Source organism: Lampris incognitus, chromosome 18, assembly GCF_029633865.1.
Source record: "Lampris incognitus isolate fLamInc1 chromosome 18, fLamInc1.hap2, whole genome shotgun sequence".
NCBI lineage: Eukaryota > Metazoa > Chordata > Actinopteri > Lampriformes > Lampridae > Lampris > Lampris incognitus.
Window position 1 is genome coordinate 43,983,981 of NC_079228.1, and position 27,319 is coordinate 44,011,299.

At 46.2% G+C, this 27,319-nt stretch overlaps 2 protein-coding genes across 9 annotated transcripts in view; one reads left to right on the forward strand and one right to left on the reverse strand.

The window, feature by feature from the left end:
- Positions 1 to 6,184, reverse strand: part of hsf1 (heat shock transcription factor 1) — a 78,194-nt gene extending 72,010 nt beyond the window's left edge. For 3 of the 5 annotated variants that reach the window (XR_008811894.1, XR_008811895.1, XM_056297814.1), the window contains exons 1-2: positions 5,338 to 5,800; positions 3,731 to 3,839 (exon numbers count right to left, since the gene is read on the reverse strand). Coding sequence is in view for 3 of the 5 variants with exons in the window: in XM_056297814.1 (XP_056153789.1) it covers positions 3,731 to 3,839; positions 5,338 to 5,463 (235 nt within the window). In the remaining 2 variants the exon portion in view is untranslated. Of the gene's footprint in view, positions 1 to 3,730; positions 3,840 to 4,826; positions 4,871 to 5,337; positions 5,801 to 6,088 lie in introns of those variants that run through there. The other 2 variants (XM_056297816.1, XM_056297815.1) reach the window with 2 other exon arrangements.
- bop1 (BOP1 ribosomal biogenesis factor) overlaps positions 4,867 to 27,319 on the forward strand; it is a 96,024-nt gene continuing 73,571 nt past the window's right edge. The window contains exons 1-4 of one of the 4 annotated variants that reach the window (XM_056297813.1): positions 4,867 to 5,208; positions 6,166 to 6,277; positions 6,637 to 6,837; positions 15,175 to 15,318. In XM_056297813.1, the coding sequence (XP_056153788.1) occupies positions 6,179 to 6,277; positions 6,637 to 6,837; positions 15,175 to 15,318 (444 nt within the window). In that variant the 5' untranslated portion in view covers positions 4,867 to 5,208; positions 6,166 to 6,178. Of the gene's footprint in view, positions 5,209 to 5,897; positions 5,980 to 6,152; positions 6,278 to 6,636; positions 6,838 to 15,174; positions 15,319 to 27,319 lie in introns of those variants that run through there. The other 3 variants (XM_056297810.1, XM_056297811.1, XM_056297812.1) reach the window with 3 other exon arrangements.

Consider the following 27,319-nt stretch of genomic DNA (forward strand, 5'->3'; position numbering starts at 1 on the left):
GGAGAGGCGAAACGTCTTCACGGATATATACCAAGTCTAGTTGCACTTGATTCAACTCCTTTGGATAACCATGACCTGGATGAATGAGAACATTCACAGACATAGTAGTAGTAGTGTAATTGCCAGTATTATGTATACATGCTTACCTCCAGTGTCCTGCTGTTGCTTCATTTATTCCTTCTGGGTTTTTTTTTCATGATTTTGGTTTGTTTTTCTTTTTTTCTCTTTTTCTGTGTGAGTGATGTCTGCAAGTGCTAGAAGCTGCTGTATACTGGAGTCAAATTCAAATTCCTCGTGTGCATGCACATGAAGAATTTCAAAGTTGATTCTGATCAAATCACTAGAAGTGTCTTTTTCCACCAAAAAAAAACATAGCTCGTCTCTGCCCATCACTCTCCTTCTCTGATGCTAAAACCTTGATCCATGCCTTCATCCCATCCAGAATTGACCAATGCAACAGCATTCTCTACGGCTCGTCATCCAAAGTCCTAAACAAACTCTAGTACATCCAGAACTCTGCTGGCTGCCTGCTCACCCACTCCCGTTCCCATGACCACATCGACACTGTCCTCCAGAACCTCCACTGGCTCCTTGTCCCACAACAGATCCAATTCAAAGCCCTTCTCCTCACTCACAAATCCCTCCATAACCAAGCCCTCTCCTACCTCACTGACCTGCTCCACTACCATACTCCTTCCCACAGCATTCGCTCTTCTGACATCAAACTCCTGTCTCCACTACACAGGACCATGCATCGGACCTGGGGCGACACGACAGAGCTTCCATTGCTGTCCCCTCCCTCTGGAATTCTCTCCCCAAACACATCAGAGACTGCACCAATCTGTCCATATTCAAATCACCAATAAAAACTCACCTCTTCAGAATTGCTTTTAATGTGTGATTAATGTTGTTTATTTATGCTTTTGGTGTGTTGCTTTTATGTTTATTTTACTTTATCATATGTAAAGCATCTGAGTATTTTGAAAAACGCTGTATAAATAAAATTAACTATTCTTCTTCTTCTTCTTCTTCTTATTATTATTATTATTATATGCCATTACTGTGATATAAACCTATAAACCTACCTATGCTGTGATAAAAAATCTGTCCATATGGCTAGGTGGAGTGGGTGTAGAGCAGCTGCACTGATTTTGGTGAAGGCATTTGAAATGGTGTCCACATCCAGAAATGGTGTCCACACCGCAGCCCTGGCTGGCGTTCATTCTCTGGACAGTCATGCTGGCTGGCGTTTGTTCTCTTGGACAGTCACGCTGGCTGGTGTTCATCCTCTGGACAGCCATGCTGGCTGGCGTTCGTTCTCTGGACAGTCATGCTGGCTGGCGTTCGTTCTCTGGACAGTCATGCTGGCTGGTGTTCGTTCAATGTACAGTCATGCCGGCTGGCGTTCGTTGTCTGGACAGTCATGCCGGCTGGCGTTCGTTCTCTGGACAGTCATGCTGGCTGGTGTTCGTTCTCTGGACAGTCATGCTGGCTGGTGTTCACTCTCTGGACAGTCATGCTGGCTGGCGTTCGTTCTCTGGACAGTCATGCTGGCTGGCGTTCGTTCTCTGGACAGTCATGCTGGCTGGCGTTTGTTCTCTGGACAGTCATGCTGGCTGGCGTTCATTCTCTGGACAGTCATGCTGGCTGGCGTTCGTTCTCTTGGGCAGTCATGCTGGCTGGCGTTTGTTCTCTTGGGCAGTCATGCTGGCTGGCGTTCGTTCTCTGGACAGTCATGCTGGCTGGCGTTCGTTCTCTGGATAGTGGAATTTTTGGACTGTGTTGCACTGAGTGGACTGTGTTGTTACCTGTGTTTTATTTTTGCTTTGTTCTCTCTGTTTTTGCATGTTTTTGGTGGTGTCATTTTTGGAAATTTTGGATATGTTTTTATCTTTTGCGTTGCACTGCTGTGGGCTGGGTGGAACAAAATTTTGTTTCTTTTGTGTACGCAAATACATGATAGAAATGACAATAAATTGTTCTCTATTCTTGATCCCATACTAAGACACACCAGATACTCAGAGAAAGAAGAAATGCAGAGATGTTGACCCAAGCAGCTATTGCTATAAACGACAGGCTGTGTGGCTATTCTTATTTATTTTGTCTGGTGCTTTTAAGCATTTACTCGAATAAACAAGCTGTGGCATCTCAACATCCATCTTTGTCCACACATCTGTGCCAGAGAGCTCTGGCTGTGGCAAAGACTTGCCACAAATAGTAATATCAACAATATCACCCAAGCCTCAACAGGGACTCTACCAAGATTCTCCAGCTATAGAGATGATAAAAGTACCTACGGGTCCAACAGCTAGTTCATTACAGTACACAAGACTGAAAATCCGAGTTCAAAACAAGTTAAAAGCAACATGGCTACAGTTTTTAAAATGAGAGAGAGCTTCCATGTCTCCTCCCCTCTTTCTGTCCTTGGTGTCTGTTTGTGGAATTGCGGCTGGGGATGTAACCCTTTTTGAGCCAATCTGACTGACTCAGAACAGGCACGGCAGCGCCACTCCACCACAGTTTGATTATCAATCATGTCTTATTGATTTTCAGATAATGTAAGACTTTTAATCTTTGCTTTCATTCAAATATGGATTTTTGGGTACTCTTTACACCTTTAATACTAGTAAAAATTTTAACACAGGCATCCAGGTTGCGTGGAGGTCTATTCCATTGCCTACCAACACAGGGATCGCCGATTTGAATCCCTGTGTTACCTCCTGCTCGGGCGTCCCTACAGACACAATTGGCCATGTATGCGGGTGGGAAACCAGATGTGGATATGTGTCCTGGTCACTGCACTAGCATCTCCTCTGGACGGTCGGGGCACCTGTTCGGGGGGCAGGGGGAACTGAGAGGAATAGCTACGTCCCCCTGGTGAAACTCCTCACTGTCAGGTGAAAAGAAGCGGCTGGTGACTCCACATGTATCGGAGGAAGCATGTGGTAGTCTGCAGCCCTCCCTGGATCAGCAAAAGAGGGTGGAGCAGCGACCAGGATGGCTTTGAGAGTGGGGCAATTAGCCAAGTGCAATTGGGGAGAAAAAGGGGGAAGAAATCAAAAACAAACTAAAATAAAATAAAATTAACACAATTCCTCTGAATAATTCTGACACACTTGATAATTACAGGCCCTGATCACCAAACCAGTTTCTCCATATTACAAATTAAGTGTAAATCAAGTGCCTCTTCAACTATATAACTTGAAATAAACAAACACAAACATAAATCTGTTTACAGGCAGCTTGGAGATTAACATACTTTTAAGAGGACTGTCATGATAAAACACTTTACTTTCAGAGCTGATGGATGTAATATAACAAGAGAAGGACACGGACAGCAATCACTTAGGGAAGCAAAATTCTTTCACGACACATAAGAACACACTGATGTCAGCTGGAAATAAACCTTAATTAGAATAAATCTGGGTAAAGGATGCATATTAATGTCAAGTGATAAAAAGATAATGGCCATCTTAACTGTGCACACCACACACACACAGGTTCTGATTTCTGCAAGGGTCTCACATCAATATTTGATATGGTGTCCCTGGGCCGTCATTTCTCCAACACAATCATGTGTGGGTCAGCCAAGATGGATTTATCAAATGTTGAGCTTAGAAGAGCCGTCTTGCAGAGATCAGGTTATGCACACACGCGTGCATGTGCACACGCACACACACACACACACATACACAACCTTGCAAGGTCACTGGTTGGAATAGTGACTTACACATATTGAGCTGCCGGATGAAGCTGGCCATGTTGTTATGTTTAAAAAACTTGGGCAAGACTTCTTTAGAGAACCTTCCCTGGTCAAACACATGGAAACTGGTCCCATTCTGGAAAGAAGAAAACACACGATCAGACTGTAGGCCATCAACTAGCACTAACATCCAGTGCAACTTCAAATAATTTTCATGTCTTCTCAAGGACAGCTCACACACACTGACTTATAAAAACATTTGACATAAAGACAGACACTACCAATTGTGGAATGGACATAACTCTGTGCACTTCACTTTGCAGCAGTTCATGTGTAATTAGACTTTCATATGCAGGGTGAGAGATTTTGGATTGTGGATCTTTTCCCCATGACGCAATGTTTCCGCAATAGCTGCTGACAGGGCAGAGGTGGCCCGGACAGCTGGCAGTGACCTACCCTTCCAAACAAACCGTTTGATATAAAGTATGCTTGGACTTCAGTTTTGTATTATCTATTGAATAGTTATGACATCTGTCCATCTTAAATCACTCTAATTTCTGTTAATGTGCTTACTTGAGAATAAAACATATTCTCATAAGTTAGTGAAACATCTGCATCAGTCAGGCAGTATCCAATGTTCTGACCTCATTATAGAGGTCAACACAGTAGTGAATAGTCTACTACATAAACCTTCTCAGTAGTCTGGATCAGAATCAGAATACTTTATCCATCCCCCGAGTGGAAATATTTGACTGATGGTGCTGAATGCACTAAGATCACTTGTCAGGGATGGGGCTTTGGTTAGAGATCTTACTGCCTAAATATTGCTACTGCACTGCTTACAGTTCCCATCCTGCACCAGCTTCATGACCCATATTAATGTCAAAAGAAAATATGCAAAGTGAAAATTTGTATTTGAATTCAACAGTATTGCCATTAATGACCACTGTACCGACCATTAACCAATAACAGTCCAGCAATTCTTTCTATTGCTACCATTACACAAAAGTCCAGCTACCTAGTGATGTGCTTCCACGGCTACCCCCCCCCCCCCCCCCCGTGGCTAGACGGAAAGCCAATGCCTTTACGAGTCAGATCCGAGCTAATTATCCGAGGGACTTACGACCTGGAGGCCCAGCAGACGTCAGCTCAGATTCCACTAGGCGGCCTCAGATCCCACAAGGCGGCGGCAGCCTAGTTAATGCTTTGAGTTTAATGTAAAAACTGTGAGGGCATTATTATAAAGCCTAACAACTGATCCAGACCCAAATAGAATGCACGCAGTTAAGTGACACGGTCGCATCCAGTACTGACTAGCCAGTCAAACTGCTCCATCTATCGGCAATGTATTAATCATACCAAGCACATTCTTCTATCTTAAGTTATGATGTTCCCTTTGGAAAAAAATTAAGTGATCCTATTTTATTCTGTTTCCCTGATGACCACCCTCCACACTTCACCGAGTTAGAGCGCCACAGGCAGGGGAGCAAGAGCCAAAGACAAAGGTAAAGGGCTCCACGAGAGTCTGCTTTTTTTTAGCCAACATTAATTAATTACTATTAATAAGCTAACTTTAAAATCGAATCCCCAGCCTTGGCATGTAAACTACCGTTGCTAGCTGGTTAGCTACTTACTGGGCTCCAGCAGATCAGAGGGTCCGTCTCTGGATCCTCTACTAAAGTCCAAAGTTTGGTGAGAAAAGCGGGGACATTACCACTGCTTACTACCACTCCTCCAGAGCCACCCCCATGAAACTCCATCGTAAAAATCAGAACAAAAATAAAGATAAATCAGAGTCGATCAGAAAAGAGAAACTAGAGACAAAAAGGGAAAAAAGATACTTTTGAGTCAAATGTTATTAATTTCCACCAACGTAGTCCACTCCCAAAATAGCAAGCGCCAAACTTCGTCACAGAAAAACAAAACGTAACGGGAAAAGATTTTAACTGCACAGGTCCCAGTATCGACTCTGTGTTCTACACAAGGCACATCAGATGCCAAACAACCGAGATCAACCAATGTGCGAGTTTATTCATCTAAAACAGTTTGGAGTGGAAATTTCCTCCGAGTCTACGAACTGCGTAGGCCAATGTCGGAGCGTGGCCGCCGTCGCATTATGATGACGTCAGCACAAACATAAAAGTTAAAACTCCCGAGATATCTAAAAGAAAAAAACATTTTGTTTATATTATTCAAAATTAATCTTAAGATATCCAACATAACGGGCAAATATGGGTTAATTGCAAACTAATTATGTTAAGCAGCAACGATCACAGGTGTGTAAATTTTTCAGGTAGAACATTGTTTCGTACCTTCGTTATAACGCTATATCTAGCATATTAAAGGAAGATAATTTACTCTTTCTCAATATATACCAGTACTTACGGCGTATACGTATGAACCTTAACCTTTGAACCTTGATCCTCCCGGTTTCCCACGTGGTCTGCTGTGTATCGTGTCAGCCGTGTAAGCAGCATGCCGACTAGCAAAGAGGATGAGAAGCGAGTTGACGGAACAATGAGAAAGGCAAAGGACAAGAGTGTGAAGAGGAGTGCGGAGGAGGAAGACGAAAAGGTTTGCTGTGTTTACGACTTTCTCCAGGTTTAAAAAGCCCTGGTTAGCCCGTTAGCTGCCGTCGCTATCAGCATGCTGGGACGGAGACGGATTAACTGTGGTGTATTGTATTACTAGCATAAAACACGTGTTTTGCGCCGTGCTACTTTCTAGTTTGGCGCTGTCTAATATTAGCTGTCTGATGAACCTTCCCTTGTTTTTGTTGTTGTTGTTTGTTTTTATTTTTGCCAGTTTCTGGTGTCACGTTGCATACACGTAATGAACGCAGAATGCTTTATTAAAGAGAAGAAAAAGTGTATACACTCTGTATGTGATATGGTGCGACAGCCCAGAAAATAAACCAGTTATTCTCCCCTCAGCTCTTCACGAACAAGCTCCCTGCCGATGAAGAAGAGAGTGAAGATTTGTCAGACAGCGAGGAGAGTGTGTTCTCTGGACTAGAGGACTCTGGGAGCGAAAGTGAAGAGGAAGAGGGAGGAGATGGAACAGATGATGATGATGACGATAGACCGCTGAAAAACAGGGATGAGACTGGACCAGAGGAGAGTGGCAAAGATGAGGTAAAAAAAAAACTCAAGATATTAGCATAGAGATCTGACTGTTCTCTCTCTATCTCTCTATCCCTCTTGCTCTCTCTCTCTCTGTCAGGGTCTTTGCTTTTTCTCTCTCTGTCTCCTTTCTCATTCAGCTTTCTGTCTGCCCATCTCTCTCCCTGTCTACCAACATTGTTGCCGCATTGTACACTTGCCTTCATCAAAACATGCATGTTAGGGTTAATACCCCTGTCTGTGTCCCTGACCGAGACATGGCAAGAAGAACTGGAGTTGGTCCCTGGGTGCTGCACAGCGGCTGCCCACTGCTCATAGCTACACAGCTAGCATGGGTTAAATGCAGAGCATAATTTCCCCAAGGGGATCCATAAAGTATTTCAAAATAATAACAAAAAAAATAAAATACAGCAGTCCTCCCATCATTGTGAAAGCGTAGGAACTGGGATTAAGCAGACAATTCATGTTTCATCAGAGAAGTCATCCTTCAGTGTCAGCCCACTGTAACTGCATTTTCTAGAATTTAGCTAAGCATTCAGAATCTGTGTGGTTGTCAACTATCAGCCCCATCTGTGTTGAAGTATCTAGATACCCCTTTTTCCACTAAGGCAGTTCGAGGGCTGATTCGGAGCCAGTGCCTAATCTCAAACCAGTTCTTAGTGTTTCGACAGCTAAAGAACCGGCTCTTGGCCAGGAAAACGGGTTCCAGAGCAACACTAATTCTTTAGTGGGCAAGAAGAAAGAACTGCTTATGTCAGGGGCTGGAGGCGGGCAGCAACAATCACTTCTGCCGAATGATGCATGCACTCAGTAATGACACTTCAAATCAAAGTTGATAGGAATCAAATGGTTTTATCAGCTTTATTTGATTGACTTTGACAGAGTGAATTTGACACCTGGCATTCATTTTTATGCATTTACAAACCTCATTTTAGTATTACTATCTCAAATCCTATGCTTAAAAACTCATCAACAAAGAACACTGAAGAGTTTGCCCTAGACATATTGAGAGATTAATCAAGGAAACCTTTTAAATTTCAAACAGGTCAAATTTCACAGGTTCCGTTAATTTTATAATGCACATTTGTGTTATTATATTTAAACAAACCATCTGTCAACAGGGAAATAAAAGCCTCTTGTCTACAGACTGGTCTCTTGAGAGAGCTCCAGCCAGCTCACAAGTAGGGTCTGTGAGCGTGACTGGCCGGCTGGTCGTCAGCCCACAGCAGCGGGGTCTGTGAACGTGACCTGCTAGCTGGTAGCCAGTTTGTGGAGCTTCTTAACTCCGAAAACAGAGCAAATTTTGATTTTCCATCAAATTTTTTTTAACTGCCAATATTCAAAATCTATACAGTTGATTTCTCACCTCAAAAATTCTCAGACATGAATTTAATGAGGAAATAGCTTACAAAAATTGTAAAATAAAAAAAAAAAAAAAAGAAATCTACACAATTTCTTGCCTCATCTTGCCGGTAAAGCAGAGACGTATATAGATGTATACAACGACATAATGATGTGGCTCTCTACCCACCTCTAGTCCGCGAAAAAGCAAACCAGTTTTTAGAAGGTTCACAAGTTAAACCAACTGCATACCGGCACTGGCACCAGAGCAAGAATTAGGTTAATGTTGGGGAAAAGGGGTTATGCGTCATGCCTTCTCTTGTAAGTCTTTCCCTACCATTGTTGTACTTGACTAACCTAGTTGAGTGATAAGATTAAGAAGTGATAGTAGCTTTTAGATGGACTCCCCTGGTCATTCTATTTGAAGGACAGAGTAGGTGTTCATAATTTTTTTCATATCTCTGTTTCTGTCACCAACTGTCCTTGTCTATATGTCATTATGTCCATCTGTAAATCTTGCTGTTTTTTTTTACTTATCTGTCTTTCTCTCTCAGTCCATCTCTCCTTTAGTCATAGGTGATTGTCTCTCTCTATATAGATATCTATATATGTCTCTATGTATATCTTTATTTTCACTTATCTCTGACTGGCCATCTATTCTTTACTCATTACTCATAGGTGAGTGTTCACGTAACTTAAGAACCATCAACAAAAGGTTAATTTTTCGATTCGTCATCATTGCATGGTTCCTCAAATGACACAGAGGAGTGTGCAATGGTATTATGGAAGAGTTTCGCAGAACATGAACTCTTATCAGGCTCAGTAGAAGGTGTGGAATCAAAGTCAGATGGCTCACTGTTGTCACCTTGTGGACATTTCTCCATGTTACACCTTACATTTTGGCTGGACCAGACCAGCGGGCCAGCCCTACAAACGTCTGTCACTGAACATGTTTAGAGCGACTGAGAAAACAAGTTATACGATTGGGCCACTGAATCAGGTGACTGACATCACTGACGTTACACGGTTGGTCAGCCGACCAATGACATCACTGGTAAACACAGAAGTGGGAGTTTCCCTATTTGCTGTTGCTCTTTCAGAAAGAATCGGCGTAGCAGTTCTAGCTCATTCCACATTTATCGCACGCTAACAAACGGAACGTATTGCTGCTCATGGATACTAATGAAACGCTGAGAACGGAATAGTTTGCTGCTCTTTCCACATCTGGTTACACACTGTAATAGTCCAGCATAGAGCAGAATATGTGAGAAAACCGCTGCACATACGCCGAGAGGCATGAGGGAGAGTGCAGTTAAAGCACCCCAAATAACAATCCCCCTGACAAAACAGTCAATACAGAGTGAGTCTTGGAAAAGCAAAAGACATCCGCAGATAGAAACAGCTGAAAGAGGAGATGAGTTAACAGATTTAGAATGGTTATAAATACAGTTCAGTTAAACTAAGTTGTCTTTCAAATTAAACATCACAAGACATGAGTGGATAGTATTGTTCTTGCAACTGCATTTATAGCATTTTTTTCTTCTTCTTTTTTTTTTTTTTACTCGAACATAGCTTAGCCATGTCATGCGATTTGTTATTTCAGTACACTTTAACCAGTGTTACTGGGACCGCTGTAGAAAATTGCAGATGAACATTTGATATCTAGGAATTCACATTGTAGACACTACCACTGACTATTCCTGCAACAAGTTGGCCAAAATTTTGAGCATTGACCATACACGGTCCAGCCCTGTGCTAGGTTTTGACCTAGTCTTGTTTGCCTGTAGGAGGACAGTAGGGATGCAATGGTACATGGTAGGTTGACGACCTGTTCTGTATGCCCTCTTTGGTTCAATACGCACACGTAAACTGCGGTATTATGATATGCCTGTCAATTTCCTATAATTTCTAAAACTTGCTTATTGTGATTCAGACTACACGCACCTTGTACATTCAGATCCACATAACATCTCTGGAGCCTATGAGAATCTCCTTGGAGCCTATCAGAATCTTCTTGGAGCCTATCAGAATGTCTCTGGAGCCTATCAGAATGTCCCTAGAGCCTATCAGAATCTCACTGAAGCCTATCAGAATCTCTCTTGGAGCCGATCATAATTCAATTCAATTAATTTCAATTCAATTTTATTGTCATTAAAAACAATGTGCAGGCACATGTTAAAAATGAAATGAGCGCTGTGGCTTCACCAAACAGTGCAAGACAGACACAGACAAACACAGCACACACAATATAAGATATACACACATGAAGACCAAAAGCTAAAAATAAGTTAAAAGAGAGCTGGAGTACAAAATATTTAAAAATATCTACAGACATTCAGTGGGTGGCCAGGTTCAGGTGCGCAACAGCTTGTGGAAAGAAGCTGTTTTTGAGCCTGGTAGTGCAGGCTCTGAGGCTCCTGTAGCGCCTCCCAGAGCACGGGGGGGGGGGGGGGAAGAACAGTCCATGGTTGGGGTGGGTGGGATCTCTGCTGATGCTCAGACCCCTTAGAAGGCAGCGTTTGTGATAAATGTCTTTTATGGCGGGGAGCTGGGTATCGGTGATATGCTGGGCCGCCTTGACGATCCGCTGCAGAGCTTTCTGGTCTACTGAGGTGCAGTTGCCGTACCACACTGAGATGCAGATGGTCAGGATGCTCTCTATGGTGCAGTGGTAGAAGTTGGTGAGAATTTTGGGGGGTAGACGGGCGCTCCTCAGCCTCCTCAGGAAATGCGGGCGTTGTTGGGCCTTTTTCACAAGGGCCTGGGTGTTTAATGTCCACGAAAGGTCCTCGCTGATGTGGACTCCGAGGAATTTAAAGCTGGACACACGCCCCACTTCCACCCCATTGATGTGTATGAGGGAGTGGCTGCAGCTTCTAGACCTCCTGAAGTCCACAATCAGCTCCTTTGTCTTCTGCACATTAAGGACAAGATTGTTGGTAGCACACCATGATGTGAGGTGCTCAATCTCGTCTCTGTAGGCCATCTCGTCATTGTTGGTGATACGGCCAATGACTGTGGTGTCATCTGCAAACTTAACTGTAACATTTGAGGGGTGAGTTGGCAGGCAGTCGTGGGTGAAGAGGGAGAAAAAGAGGGGGCTCAGAACACAGCCTTGAGGGGCACCTGTGCTGAGGGTCAGGGTGGAGGAGGAGTGGTCACCTAACCTAACAGACTGAGGTCTATTGGTCAGGAAGTCCGGGATCCAGTTACAGAGGGAGGGGTTGAGGCCAAGGGAGAGGAGTTTGGTGGTTAGTTTGGCGGGGATGATAGTGTTGAAGGCAGAGCTGTAATCTATAAACAGCATCCGGATGTATATGTGTTGTTAAGTTCAAGGTGGGTCAGAGCAAAGTGCAGGGCAGTGGCAATGGCATCCTCAGTAGACCTTTTGGGACAGTAGGCGAACTGATGTGGGTCGAATGTGGGGGGATAATGTTTTTGATGTGAGCCAGAACCAGTCTTTCAAAGCACTTCATGGCAATGGGGGTGAGTGCTATGGGTCGGTAGTCATTCAGACATGTGGATGTTGGTTTCTTGGAGACAGGAATGATAGAGGTGGTTTTAAAGCATGCCGGGACTTTAGATTGGGACAGTGAGAGGTTAAATACAGGTGTGAAGACCTCAGCCAGCTGGTCGGCACATTTCCGGTAGACCCAACCCGGTATGCCGTCTGGTCCGGCAGCCATCCGTGTGTTCACTCTGCGCAGTGATTCTCTGACCTCTGCGACTGATAGAGTGAGCACCTGGTTTTCTGGGTGGCTGGGGATTTTTGTGGCTGGGTCAGTATTGTCCTTGTCGAAGCGGGCATAGAAATGATTTAGCTTGTCTGGCAGGGAGGCATCATGGACAGTGGGACCGCGATTAGAGCTTTTGTAGTCTGTGATAGACTGAATACCTTGCCACATTCGCCGAGGATCAGAGTTATTGTGAAAATGGTCCTCTATTCTCAGGGAATATTTATGTTTGGCTGTTCTGGTACCCTTTTTGAGGTTGGCTCTGGCTGCACTGTAGGCCTCACAGTTACCTGACTTAAATGCTGCATCCCGGACTTTCAGCAGCTGCCGGACCTCACTGCTCATCCAGGGTTTCTGGTTTGGAAAGGTGTGGACCGATTTTTTTGTTGCGACACTCTCAGTACAAAAGTTAATGTAGGCTAGTATGGCAGATGTCTGTTCATTAATGTCTATATGGGAGCCATGGGTAGCTGAATGTGCAAAAATACTCCAGTCTGTGTTTTCAAAACAGTCCTGGAGTTCAGAGACTGCTCCTTCTGGTCGGACAGTGATTGTCTTAACTGCTGGCTTGACCCGTTTTATTAGGGGTTTGTAGGCTGGGACCAGGAACAGGCAGAGGTGGTCAGAATGCCCCAGATGAGGGCAAGGAGTAGCTTTGTATGAGTCCTTGATGTTTGTATAGAGATGGTCCGGGGTGCTTTGTCCCCTAGTGGGGCAGGAGACATGCTGATGGAATTTGGGCACTACAGCCCTGAGGTTAGCCTGATTAAAGTCACCACCTATGATAAAGGCATTGTCCGGGTGTTTGGTCTGTTGTCTGCTGATGGCACATTGTAGCTGCTTAAGTGCTACCTTAGCATTAGCATGTGGGGGGATGTATACAGTGGCGATGGTGAATACAGTGGATTCAGATATTTAGCCTCTTTGGAGTCGTTATCAGAGCTATTGATGTCAATGGCTCTTTTGTGTTCCGATGTTTAGCAATGACAGTCATTGGAGGTGTTAGTTTCGACTTCGTTAGTGCTCCATTCAGTGGTCATGAGTCGTTGGAGCCGTTAGTGACCGACTGTTGTTCTTGGAGGCTGATAACGACTCCAAAGAGGCTAAATATCTGAGTTTCATCACCAGCCAGTCAGACTAGCTTGGTCTAGTCAGAAAGGCACGAACTGATGAAGCCTCTTGGATGAGAGGCGAAACGTCTTCACGGATATATAACCAAGTCCAGTTGCACTTGATTCAATTCCTTTGGATAACTATGACCTGGATGAATGAGAACATTCACAGACATTGGCAGCCGTATTTTGTGGTGACCGACTGGATTTCATCACCTGATGAAAAAAGCTGAACTGTGTTACAGTGTCCACTCTCACACACATTTCAGCAGCACAGTAAGTCCAAAACTTTAAGAAACACCACAGAGAGGAATTCAAAATGAATTGATACAGACACTCTATCTAGAATCTTGAAGGAATAGAAATCTGATATAAGATACCAGCTTGATGTTGTACTTTATGCACTTTTTACATGAATAGTGCCTATACAAGCATGTAGCCTGTTTATTTTAAATGGAGAAGGCAAAGTACCTACAGGTTGTCAAAGATAAGCACTTTTAATTTTAATGCTTTTCTCCCCTTGACTTAACACAGCTGAGACAGAAACGGGCCTCGACAGTCATGCTGTCGTTTTTCTGAATGGAAAGTTTTATTTCTCGGTAGGCAAAACAAAATTCATTGTTGAAAGGGTAATTTAAAAAAAAAAATTAAATATAGATACCGAAACTGTACTGTTACCATGGCCCAAAAACTGTGATACATACCGAACCGTGGGCCCACTGTACCATTGCATCCCTAGAGGACAGGCACACACACACACACACACCCAAATACACCGATCAGCCAAAACATTAAAACCACCTGCCTTATATTGTGTAGATTCCCTTCGTGCTGCCAAAAGAGCTCTGAGCTGTCGAGGCATGGACTCCACAAGACCTCTGAAGGTGTTCTCTGGTATCTGGCACCAAGACGTTAGCAGCAGATCATTTAAGTCCTGTAAGTTAAGAGGTGGGGTCTCCATAGATCAGACTTGTTTTTCCAGCACATCCCACAGGTGCTCGATTGGATTGAGATCTGGGGAATTTGGATGCCAAGGCAACACCTTGAACTCTGTCATGTTCCTCAAACCATTCCTGAACAATGTGTGCAGCATGGCAGGATGCATTATCCTGCTGAAAGAGGCTACTGCCATCAGGGAATACCGTTGTCATGAAGGGGTGTACTTGGTCTGCATCAATGTTAGGTAGGTGGTACGTGTCAAAATAACATCCATATGAATGCCATGACCCAAGGGTTCCCAGCAGAACATTGCCCAGAGCATCACACTGCCTCTTCCGGCTTGCCGTCTTGCCGGCTTGCCATTGCATCCTGGTGCCATCTCTTCCCCAGGTAAATGATGCACACGTACCCAGCCATCCACATGATGTAAAAGAAAATGCGCTTCATCAGACCAGGCCACCTTCTTCCCACTGCTCCATGGTCCAGTTCTGATGATTGTGTGCCCATTTTAGGCACTTTAGGCGGTGGACTGGGGTCACCATGGGCACTGGTCAGTCTGCTGTTTCGCAGCCCCAGATGCAGAGAGCTGCAGTGCACTGTGTTTCTGACACCTCTCTATCATAGGCCACATTAACTTTTTCAGTAATTTGAGCCCAAGTAGCTCTTCTGTGGGACTGGACCTGATGGGCTAGCCTTGACCACTTAGCCTGTCTGTGGTTTGAATGTTTTGGCTGATTGGTGTATATACATTCATTCAGCCCTGCATTAACTGGATCTGAGATGGGTAACGTAGTTGTAGCTTAGTAGCTGTAGAAGGGATCAGTGTCCTTGTTTAAGAGCACTTCAGTAGGGTGGATGTCCACTGACACAAGAACAGGCCTCGTTGGTGACTCGTCACTTGAACCAGCAGATAGTTTGTGTAGCAGGGAGTCACTCAGCCCAGCAGAGAAGAGAAAAGGTGGTGTCAAGAGACAGGTGGAGCAGCAGACAAAGCAGCATGGTGATGTGTGAAATCATTTCTTTACATGCACTTCCGTGAGCCTTTACATCTATTACTCTTTCCTGTCAAACTGCAGATTCCTTACATTGTTTTCTGGCTCATGTCATGTTCTGGATGAAACCTTTATATTCATATTTGTGAATTTTTTTTTATTGTGTTGAAGGGTTTTGTAAACTAGTTTGAAACTCATTTTTGTATTCTAACACTGATGCCTTTCCTTCAGCAGGACATCCAAGCCGTCTGCAGCAGGAAAAAGAGGCGAGAAAAGACCTCTCCATCCTCCTCACTACAAGAGAAGAGGGAGCTGATGGAGGGAGAGGAGGGAATCCAGGAGGAGGAATATGAGCACGACACCTCAGATGAGGAGGTAAAGACAACATACCCTGATCTGAAGCAGCTTCAGTGGGGCACTTGGGAGTTAAACTGATGGCACTGGTTAAGGTCCACATGCTACTGTATAAAGCTAATACAGTGTGCATTTTCAGATGTTGTGTGCGTGGTTGCTCAGAAGAACCTCTCTTTGTTCCAGTACACACTTAACAGTGCATGGACAGTCTTCCATAGGCTCCCACTGGCTCCAAGCAGCCCGCTGTTGTGCCGAGTCGTCTGATGTTGAAGGTGTCGGCATTTTAACTGAACCATTCCATTACAAATTAGCCCCAAACTTCAGCCATTATCCTGCTAAAACAAAACTCAACAACATATCAGCTGGTGAACACATATCTTTTTTATGTAGACTAGAAATGTTTTCCAAAGGAACGCGTTATACTCCCTCTTGTTATGTATGCTCAGTAATGTACAGGCTGCATGAGATGTATATACTCCATGTTGTTACTTTTCCTGTCTCCGTCTTCTGACTACCTTCGCCGGAAGATACAGGGGAACCTAATTTATTTCGGATCCAGGGCCGAAGTTCGCTGGCGCTGTCCGTCACTGCCTGGTGCTAGCTAGCTAAACTCCGGAGTACAACCCAACACAGTTCAATAGTTCACTTCGTCTGAAAATGTGTTTCTCTTTGGAAACACATTTAATCCTTCTTCACAGCTGCACAAAACGTTGACATAGGTCCAATATATCACAGTTCTAGTAATAATATTTCCTTTCACTTGTGCGGAGCTCCCAATACCATTTGCGCCACACAACAACAACAACAACTTCCTCATTCACCCCTCCCTATCAACCAATCAGAGTCCGACCCCAGATCTTGCTCTTAAAGCGGTAAACCCTCATTTACCAACACTACCCCCACTATGGATGGCATTACACATAATTCCACTCCAACACAGATACAGCTATCTATCATACATTTCTTAGACAGATCACAGAGCCATATAAATACACTTCAATTGTCCTTGTTTCCCCTTTTTGTCTCTTCTAAGGCACCATGCAGAGAGGTAGACTGAGTAACAGTCCATTTGAACAGTCCATTAGGCCATAGGAATCGTTCTGCATCCCTGTGCATCTCCCTTTGGGTGTAAGTCTGTTAGTGGTGGTGGGTAGTGCATTTGCTTCCTCTGTACTGATTCTTTGGGTACTCTGTAAGGGAGGCATGTTAGTCAACCAACGACACAGATCACACTTATTGTGATCACAAACAGGTCATTGCATACTGTATAACTCAACTATCCTGGCATTCAACGGAAACCCCAAAAAATAAGACACTTCTCAATTCTAACCGGAATTATAAGTGCAAATATCTGACCAACATTTCTGTTTCACCTTTCAACTCACAACATTTTTTCACCAGGTATTAATACTTCAACTGTTTACGTTTCCCCCTAAATAGAACATCAATAATAACTGAACAACAGTGCAAACATGCACAACAAAGTGATGACAACAAGTCATTGCAAGCATTTTTTTTCTTGTGTGCGTGCAAGCAACACTGTTTTTTTTCTGTTTTTTTTTTTTCTCAACAATTCAGTTCAATGAGCCACCACTCTCCATATTTGTTAGGAGCCCTCCTACTCCTGTTAGGCCTCGTAGGTGTTTGTCTCAACCCACAATCTGAAACAGTCCCTTCTTGACTCCGCGGCAATGCACTACCCTCACTGGCATGAACTTCCCCACTGCTTGGGGGGAGCACATCCATGTGGAGAGAAGCTGGTGAAGGAGGGGCCGGACTGGAAAGGTCTTCAACAACCAGCTCGGTTAGTTGCTGGCTGTCAGGCTCTCCACCCGCTTTGTCAGAGAACAGGCTGGACAACCCTGGGTCAGAGTCGACGATGTCAGTGTCCATGTCGGGAGATGGGACCTCAACTGGGTTCCAGACTTGTGCGTGTTTGAAGGCCCAGCTGTTATCCATCGGAGTACGGGACCTGAAGGGTTTCAACTTGTCGTGGTGTACCACCGTCCTGGGCCCTTTCTGAATGCGATACACCAGGTCATCCAGTTGTCCCACAATTAAGTATGGCCCATCATATGAAGGCAGGAACTTCCTCACTTTGTTTTGAACTCTTTGCTTTCCTTTAACCAGATACCAGACAGCATCACCTATGCTGTATGCGGTGCGGCAGATAGCCTTGTCGTACTGTTTCCTCGCCCGTGTGACAGCTTGACCAAGGGCCTCCCTAGCGTTCTGATGAGAGAGTTGTAGTCGCTGGCGAAGCTGAGTGACATACTGCGGAGTGTCCTCTGCACTGTCCGAGTCTGGAGGCAGGCCGGTGACGAGGTCAATGGGTTCCGTCACTTCCTTTCCACACAGCATCATGTTAGGAGTGAACCCAGTCGAGCTGTGTTGTGTCGCTCTGTAGGCCATGACCGCATAGGGAAGCATGAGTTCCCAGTCCCAATGGCAACGCTCGCTGTGGTGGCCAAGATCTTTTGAAGCATGGCATTAAACCGTTCAACCTGGCCATCAGACTGTGGCCTGAAGGGTGTGGTACGGGTCTTCTCGATACCAAGAGTCTCACACGTCTCCTGAAAAACCTCAGATTCAAAATTTGTGCCTTGGTCGCTGTGGAGGGTGTATGGCGCTCCATACCGACACACCCACTCAGAGGTAAACACCACGGCCACTGTCACAGCCTGCTGATCTGGCAAGGGATATGCCTCCACTCACTTACTAAAGTAGTCTTGCACTACTAACACGTATCGGTTGTGGCGTTCAGTCTCATTTAGTGGGCCCATGATGTCTAGGGCAACCTGCTCCATAGGTGTCCCCACCCTCACAGTTCCCATGGGGCCTTGAGGTGTTTTGGCTGGCCTGGCCTTTGCAGCACAACTTATACAAGTACGACACCAGAGAGTAACATCTTCTCCATCGTGCATCTGCTTCAGCACGTCTGACTGAAATGCACGGGGCAGCACAATCTGCGGGTAGAACAGGCCATCATCGTTGAAGTAGAAGCGTCTCACCAGGATGCCATCCCTTAAGTATAGTCGTTTCCACTGGCTCCAGTAGGTCTTCGTGGCTGGGCTGTGTGGTGAAACCTCCACGTTGAGTACATAGCCGCGTGGAGTGGCTCCGCCACCGTAGCAAAATCCCTAATAAACCGCCTATAATAGGATGCTAGTCCAACAAACTGATGGACCTCAGTGACAGAGGTTGGAGTCGGCCATTGCTGCACTTTCAGGACTTTTTGTGGGTCAGTGGCAACGCCATTCTCAGACACGATGTGCCCCAAGTAGGCGACTGGATGCTGGAAGAGGCAACATTTGGCAGGCTTCAGCTTCAGATTGGCCTGGCGCAGCCGGTCAAACACTTCTCCAAGGCGTTGTAGCATCTCTGGGACATCCCTGCCAAGGACTATGATGTCATCTAAATACACAAGGCAGGTCTCCCATTGCATGCCTGCCAGGACACGGTCCATTAGTCGCTGTAATGTTGCCGGTGCATTGCATAGGCCAAAAGGCATCACATTCCATTTGAAAAGACCCTTCCTGGTGCAGAAGGCGGCTGCCCTGCGTGCTCTAGGAGTCAGTTCGACTTGCCAATAGCCCGAGGCGAGATCCAAGGTGCTGAACCACTTTACTCTGGACAGGGTGTCGAGTGTGTCCTGTATCCATGGCAGCGGGTAAGCATCCTTTACAGTGCAGTCATTTAGAGCACGATAATCCACACAAAGGCGGAAGGCCCCATCCTTTCTGCGGACCATGACAATGGGCGATGCCCAGCTGCTGTGGCTGCGGCGGACGAAACCAGCCTCGAGGCCTTGCTGTAGCAGCATCTTCTTGTTTTTCTGTGGCCATTCGTCGGGGCTGTTGTTTCACTGGAGCGCCAGGCCGGGTTTCGATGTCATGTTGGACCAAACTGGTACGGCCCAAGTCGGTGGGTCCTCTGGAGAAAACATCCCCGTAGCACTGCAACAGCTGACCTAGCTGACATCGCTCCTCAACGTTGAGCTCATTTGAACTCTGAGCATACAGGGTTTGGAGATGGTCAGGTATCCTGGGAAGCTCCATAGTGGGTGGATCGTGCTCGATGTCAGTGGTAGAGTTTTGTACTGCCTCGGCCGATTTGTACTGCCACCACCCCCTTCCTTATGGTGACAGCAGTGTTCCCAGGGTTGTACATTCTGATGGGGATGTGCTTCATGGACCCAGCCTCAACCAGGGCCCGTGCCACCAGCACGTGTGCTTCTCCACGGAGCCTTTGGTGGGACTCATCATCACGCTTCCCTGTACATGTCTGCGGAAATGTATGTTTCCTGGTACTATGTACTCCTGTCCAGGCTCCAAAACAGTAGTGAGGGCTATCCTCGCGACTTGCACCCTGGGTTGATTGTTGGGGTCGAAGTAGGCTACCTGCTCGCCGAACAGCACAATCTTACGTTGGCCAAAATGCAAACGTGCGCGTGCCTGCTCTAGGAATGGGCTACCGAGGATGGCCTCTGTGTCAGCTACATCAGCGACAATGAAGTTGACGCTCACTGTTCGATTAGCAACTTGGCTGGGCAGGTGGGCTTCACCAAGTACTGGAACTTTCTCCGGTCCAATGCCCTGCAGCGACTGCGCGATCGACTGTTCGAGCGGGGGTCGGATCTCCGGGTCGAGAGCATTGTAATGACGCTCAGGAATAACATTTCTCCTTGCACCAGTATCTAAAAGAGCACACACCTCAAGGCTATGGATTAGTACATGAATGCTCATCTCTTGGCCCTGAGCTCTAAGATGCAACACATTGGATGAGTGTAAGTTCCTTGTGGCCTGGGGCACCGGGGCTGTTTGAACCATATTTGGCTGTCTTGGTGAGGGGCAGCTTCGTTTCATATGCCCTATGCCGGAACAATTATGGCAGCGGATTTCATCCCAGTTGATACTTTTACGACCACCTTTTTGTCTGTTTGGCTGAGAACGAGAATTGGAGGGTTTAGGCCTCTCATCAGGTGTGACTATGACGGCCACGCTACTCTTAAGCTCTTCCTCCTCATATTCACGCACTGTAGCTGTTCTAGGCCTCCGCTTGGTCATATTACGGGCCCCTGTTAGCATAAGCTGGGTTACATTCTCTGCTGCTCTTTTCATGGTTGCATACCGATGGGCAATTTCATATGCCTGGGCCAGAGTACTGGGCCGCTCTTCTAACAGCTTTTGTACAATGCCAGCGTCCCCCATAGCATTTGTGAACACTTCTACCGCAATGGCATCTTGTTCTTGCTCCGTTCTGTTAGCATACACGATTGATACCTTTTCATATATGTCATCTCTCAAAGCATATAGGGCCTCACCTGGTTTACAGACCCGTTGCCTCAACTCGATGCCCACTACAGCAGCATGCTCTGATGTGGGACCATAGGCGGCCTCCAGCTCCTCCACAGTACGGCTGTAATCCCATCTAGCAGACCGGGGGTTCCGGTGGACCACGGCACCAGCAGCACCTACTAGACAGAATTTTAGCTGGATAGCCTTGGTGGTTTCTGACCAATGGTTAGCTATAGCACAGCTCTTAAAACGGTACATGAACTCTCTCCATGCGGTGGTACCATCATATTGGCCAGGCCGCAGTGTGGGGACGCGCTCACGTCTGTCCAAGTCATCCTCACTTTCTGGGGAGGGGTCACGGCGCACACCTGTGCGGCGTATGCGGGACCTGCCATACCTAGGTGGAGATTGCTCATGTTCATACGGTGGTGTTGCGTCAAAATCTGTCGGTTGCACATTCACACGGCGGTTACTCCCAACGGGCAACCCTGGGGTGAATGGCTGGGGAGAGAGCTCAGGACATGAAGTAAATGGATTATGATGCATTGGTGTGCTTTCAGCATATCCCACGGGCTGTTCAGACACAAACGGGTTGTTGTTGGGTGTTGCCACAAAAGCTACAGTTTGGGGATATACCCAGGCATTGGGTTGGCCCCCTGACACCAGTCCATTTCCTTCTGGATAGATATGGCTATAACTATCCTGCATGTCAGTTCCACTGTCCCTGACCATCCCATCCCATGTCAGAAATGGATTTGTGCTTGAAACTGGTAGTGTATAGTCTGGCATGAAAGGATTGGTCTGCTGACCATTATGATCCATGAATGGATGAATTAAGGAGTTAGTCTCCTGATAATTACTTTCACTTTCAGTCACATTGCTGCCGCGGGCTGCCGCCATTTTGTGATTAGCTGTCTTCTTTATAACAGTTGCTTCTTCAGAAATAGCATATATTTTCCTTAGAGTTCACTCACCGATGCAGACCGAATTTATCCCGGACGAGCCCCCAGTGTTACTTTTCCTGTCTCCGTCTTCTGACTACCTTCGCCGGAAGATACAGGGGAACCGAATTTATTTTGGATCCAGGGCCGAAGTTCGCTGGCGCTGTCCGTCACTGCCTGGTGCTAGCTAGCTAAACTCCGGAGTACAACCCAACACAGTTCAATAGTTCACTTCATCTGAAAATGGCGAGGACACCGTCTTCTCTCTTTGGAAACACATTTAATCCTTCTTCACAGCTGCACAAAACATTGACATAGGTCCAATATATCACAGTTCTAGTAATAATATTTCCTTTCACTTGCGTGGAGCTCCCAATACCGTTCGCGCCACACAACAACAACTTCCTCATTCACCCCTCCCTACCAACCAATCAGAGTCCGACCCCAGATCTTGCTCTTAAAGCGGTAAACCCTTATTTACCAACAATGTACAGGCTGCATGAGATGTATATACTCCATGTACAGGCTGCGTGAGATATGTACACTCAGTGTACAGGCTGCATGAGATGTGTACACTCAGTGTCCTGGCTGCATGAGATGCAGCTGGTTGCCGGCTTTGTGGGTAGGAGGAGAGGGTGAGAGGTGAAGGTCAAAGGAGGAGAGGAAAGAGAGAAGAGGATCTAGCTTGTCAGTGTGGATGTTGAAGTCACAGAGAAGGATAAGTGCAGAGTCATCAACAGGGAAGTGCGAAACAAGTGAGTCAAGTTCCTCCAGAAACTCACCAAGGGGGCCTGGTGGGCGGTACACAACCACGATGGGTATGACTTGTTATATATGGGTATGACTGGATAAGAGACAGGAACAGCATGAAATTCAAAATAGGGCGGAGAAAATTAAGGAATGGAAACAAGAGTATTTCCATTTTAGGGAGATTAGCAGGCCAGTACCACCACCTCGCCTCCCAGCTCTGGGAGTATGAGAAAAAGAGTACACATCAGACAGAGCTGCAGGTGTGGTAGTGTTTTCTGGCATGACCCAGGTCTCAGTTAGAGCAAGACAGATGAGGAAGAGCAAGGATGCATAGCCTGAGATAAACTCAGCTTTCGGCACCGCAGACTGGCAATTCCAGAGCCCTCCCATCACCACTTGCTCAACGTGAGTAGAGAGAGTGGGATAGAGGAGATTGGTAGGGTCACAGGCTCTGCACACTCAATGGTTGCATCCTACCTGACTGGTCGCTCCTACCAGGTGACATGGAGGGGATCTGTGTCGGAGCCTCGCAGTCTGACTACAGGCGTTCCACAAGGTTCAGTTCTGGGTCCTCTCCTTTTCTCTTTGTACACGACATCCCTGTGTTCTGTTAATGCTTGCATGACTTCTCTTACCATTGTTATGCCGATGATACCCAGCTGATCTTGTCCTTTGCTCCCTCTGACACACAAGTAAAGACAAGTATTGCTGCATGCTTGACTGACATTTCGGAGTGGATAGCGACACACCACCTGAAGCTCAATCTGGACAAGACAGAGCTGACGTTCCTCCCAGGGAAAAGTTGCCCGCACCGTGACCTGGCCATCACCATTGACAACACCGTGGTGATGCCAACTCGGACTGTGAGGAATCTGGGTGTGATCCTGGACGACCAACTGTCGTTTGCTGCAAACGTTGCATCGGTTGCTCACTCCTGCAGATTTCTCCTCTATAACATCAGGAGGATTTGCCCATTCCTCACCGACGCGATGGCACAGGTGCTCATCCAGGCTCTGGTCATCTCCCGGCTGGACTATGGCAACTCCCTCCTTGCTGGTGCCCCGGTGTCGGCCATCGGACCTCTAGAGCTTGTTCAGAAAGCTGCAGCTCATCTGGTGTTCAACAGCCCTAAGTTCTCCCACACAACTCCCTTTCTCATGTCCCTACACTGGCTCCCAGTAACTGCTTGCACCCAGTTTAAGACTCTGGTGCTAGCCTACAGGGCAGTGAAAGGAACAGCTCCTTCCTATCTCCAGGCCATGGTCAAGCCCTACACCCCCAACCCGACCACTTCGCTCTGGTGCCTCGGGACACCTGGTTGCCCTGTCGCTCAGAGGCCCCTGCTGCCAATTGACCCGGTCACGGCTCTTTTCAGGAGTATAGAGGCGTTTCAGTAGTGTTGAGGAATTTCAATAGTGTTTAGGTGTTTCAGTAGTGTTGAGGTGTTTCAGTAGTAATGAGCTGTTTTAGTAGTATTGAGGTGTTTTAGTATTATTGAGGTGTTTCAGTAGTATCGAGGTGTTTCAATTCAATTCAATTTTATTGTCATTAAAAACAATGTGCAGGCACATGTTAAAAATGAAATGAGGGCTGTGGCTTCACCAAAGAGTGCAAGACAGACACAGACAAACACAGCAAACACAATATAAGATATACGCACATGAAGACCAAACCTAAAAATAAGTTAAAAGAGAGCTGGAGTACAAAATATTTAAAAATATCTACAGACATTCAGTGGGTAGCCAGGTTCAGGTGGGCAACAGCTTGTGGAAAGAAGCTGTTTTTGAGCCTGGTAGTGCGGGCTCTGAGGCTCCTGTAGTGCCTCCCAGAGTGCAGGGGGGAGAACAGTCCATGGTTGGGGTGGGTGGGATCTCTGCTGATGCTCAGAACCCTTCGAAGGCAGCGTTTGTGATAAATGTCTTTTATGGCTGGGAGCTGGGTACCGGTGATAAGCTGGGCCGCCTTGACAATCCGCTGCAGAGCTTTCTGGTCTACTGAGGTGCAGTTGCCGTACCACGCTGAGATGCAGATGGTCAGGATGCTCTCTATGATGCAGTGGTAAAGTTGGTGAGAATTTTGGGGGGTAGACGGGCGCTCCTCAGGAAATGCAGGCGTTGTTGGGCCTTTTTCACAAGGGCCTGGGTGTTTAATGTCCACGAAAGGTCCTCGCTGATGTGGACTCCGAGAAATTTAAAGCTGGACACACGCCCCACTTCCACCCCATTGATGTGTATGAGGGAGTGGCTGCAGCTTCTAGACCTCCTAAAGTCCACAATCAGCTCCTTTGTCTTCTGCACATTAAGGACAAGATTGTTGGTAGCACACCATGATGTGAGGTGCTCAATCTCGTCTCTGTAGGCCATCTCGTCATTGTTGGTGATACGGCCAATGACTGTGGTGTCATCTGCAAACTTAACTATAACATTTGAAGGGTGAGTTGGCAGGCAGTCGTGGGTAAAGAGGGAGAAAAGGAGGGGGCTCAGAACACAACCTTGAGGGGCACCTGTGCTGAGGGTCAGGGTGGAGGAGGAGTGGTCACCTAACGTAACAGATTGTGGTCTGTTGGTCAGGAAGTCCAGGATCCAGTTACAGAGGGAGGGGTTGAGGCCAAGGGAGAGGAGTTTGGTGGTTAGTTTGGCGGGGATGATAGTGTTGAAGGCAGAGCTGTAATCTATAAACAGCATCCGGATGTATGTGTTGTTAAGTTCAAGGTGGGTCGGAGCAACGTGCAGGGCAGTGGCAATGGCATCCTCAGTAGACCTTTTGGGACGGTAGGCGAACTGATGTGGGTCGAATGTGGGGGGGATAATGTTTTTGATGTGAGCCAGAACCAGTCTTTCAAAGCACTTCATTGCAATGGGGGTGAATGCTATGGGTCGGTAGTCATTCAGACATGTGGATGTTGGTTTCTTGGAGACAGGAATGATAGAGGTGGTCTTAAAGCATGCCGGGACTTTAGATTGGGACAGTGAGAGGTTAAATACAAGTGTGAAGACCTCAGCCAGCTGGTCGGCACATTCCCGGTAGACCCAACCCGGTATGCCGTCTGGTCCGGCTGCCTTCCGTGTGTTCACTCTGCGCAGTGATTCTCTGACCTCTGCAACTGATTGAGTGAGCACCTGGTTTTCTGGGTGGCTGGGGATTTTTGTGGCTGGGTCAGTATTGTCCTTGTCGAAGCGGGCATAGAAATGATTTAGCTCGTCTGGCAGGGAGGCGTCATGGACAGTGGGACCGTGATTAGAGCTTTTGTAGTCTGTGATAGACAGAATGCCTTGTCACATTCGCCGAGGATCAGAGTTATTATGAAAGTGGTCCTCTATTCGTAGGGAATATTTATGTTTGGCTGTTCTGGTACCCTTTTGAGGTTGGCTCTGGCTGCACTGTAGGCCTCACAGTTACCTGACTTAAATGCTGCATCCCGGACTTTCAGCAGCTGCCGGACCTCACTGCTCATCCAGGGTTTCTGGTTTGGAAAGTTGTGGACCGATTTTTTTTGTTGTGACACTCTCAGTACAAAAGTTAATGTAGGCTAGTGTGGCAGATGTCTGTTCATTAATGTCCATATGGGAGTCATGGGTAGCTGAATGTGCAAAAATACTCCAGTCTGTGTTTTCAAAACATTCCTGGAGTTCATAGACTGCTCCTTCTGGCTGGACAGTGATTGTCTTAACTGCTGGCTTGACCTGTTTTATTAGGGGTTTGTAGGCTGGGACCAGGAACAGGCAGAGGTGGTCAGAATGCCCCAGATGAGGGCATGGAGTAGCTTTGTATGAGTCCTTGATGTTTGTATAGAGATGGTCCGGGGTGTTTTGTCCTCTAGTGGGGCAGGAGACATGCTAATGGAATTTGGGCAATACAGCCCTGAGGTTAGCCTGATTAAAGTCACCACCTATGATAAAGGCATTGTCCGGGTGTTTGGTCTGTTGTCTGCTGATGGCACATTGTAGCTGCTTAAGTGCTTCCTTAGCATTAGCATGTGGGGGGATGTATACAGTGGTGATGGTAATGGCCGTTAGCTCCCTGGGCAGATAAAAAGGCCTGCACTGAATCATAAGGAGCTCGAGATCAGCAGAACAATGCCTTTCAACGATCTTTATATTGTTGCACCAAGAGTTATTGATAAATACTAGGGCTGCAACTAACGATTATTTTGGTAGTCGACTAATCTGTCGATTATTTTTTCGATTAGTCGACTAATCTAACGATTATTTCTTTCACACCCTCCATCTCTGCTTCCTGAGGGCGCGGATCCTCCTCCGGGCTCCAGTGCACGTTTTACCTCACATGCTTAAGTCTGCACACTTGTGAATGTCGCCCTGTGTCTCTCTGCCTTAACATAACATGATCCCATAGCGAATTAAAATAATGACTCATGAAACATTTGAATTTGGAACTTGTTTTGGAGCTACTTGTTTAATCAAATGCATCATCAATCATAATGAAAACTAAATAAATACATTAAATAATACAAATGAAAGTAAATGCATTATCAATCATAATAAAAACAAAATAAATAAATTAAATAATACAAATTAAAGTGCAAGTCAAAACGTAAAGATAATGTGCAAATAATGTTTTAAAAGTAACTCAAAATAGCAGCCTCTGCCCCAGCACCGCGGTTCTGATGGGGCTGTTAACCTGGTCCAGGAGGGGGACGTGGATCCACTCACTAGGCTCCACCATCTCCAACAGGAGGGGAGAATGAGTCAGCTCAGACAGACCTGTAGGTCTTTTGTTTGCTGTGTGTGAGTGAGAGGAGCTGTGTGTGTGTATATGTGTGTCTTACTCTGATCTCCTGCAGTTCATAAACACTTTAAATTGCACTGCAGGAACGTGAGCATGTCGACGTGCTCTGGAGTGAGGCTGGCTCTCTTCTTTGAGGCGATGTTCCCAGCTGCTGAGAAGAGACGCTCAGAGGGAGTAGAAGTAGCTGGAATACACAAAAACGATTTGGCTTGTGATGCAAGGGTTGGATACTTTGCCTCATTCAATTTCCACCAAGACAGGGGACTTTCTGTCTTTGAGAGGGGCTGC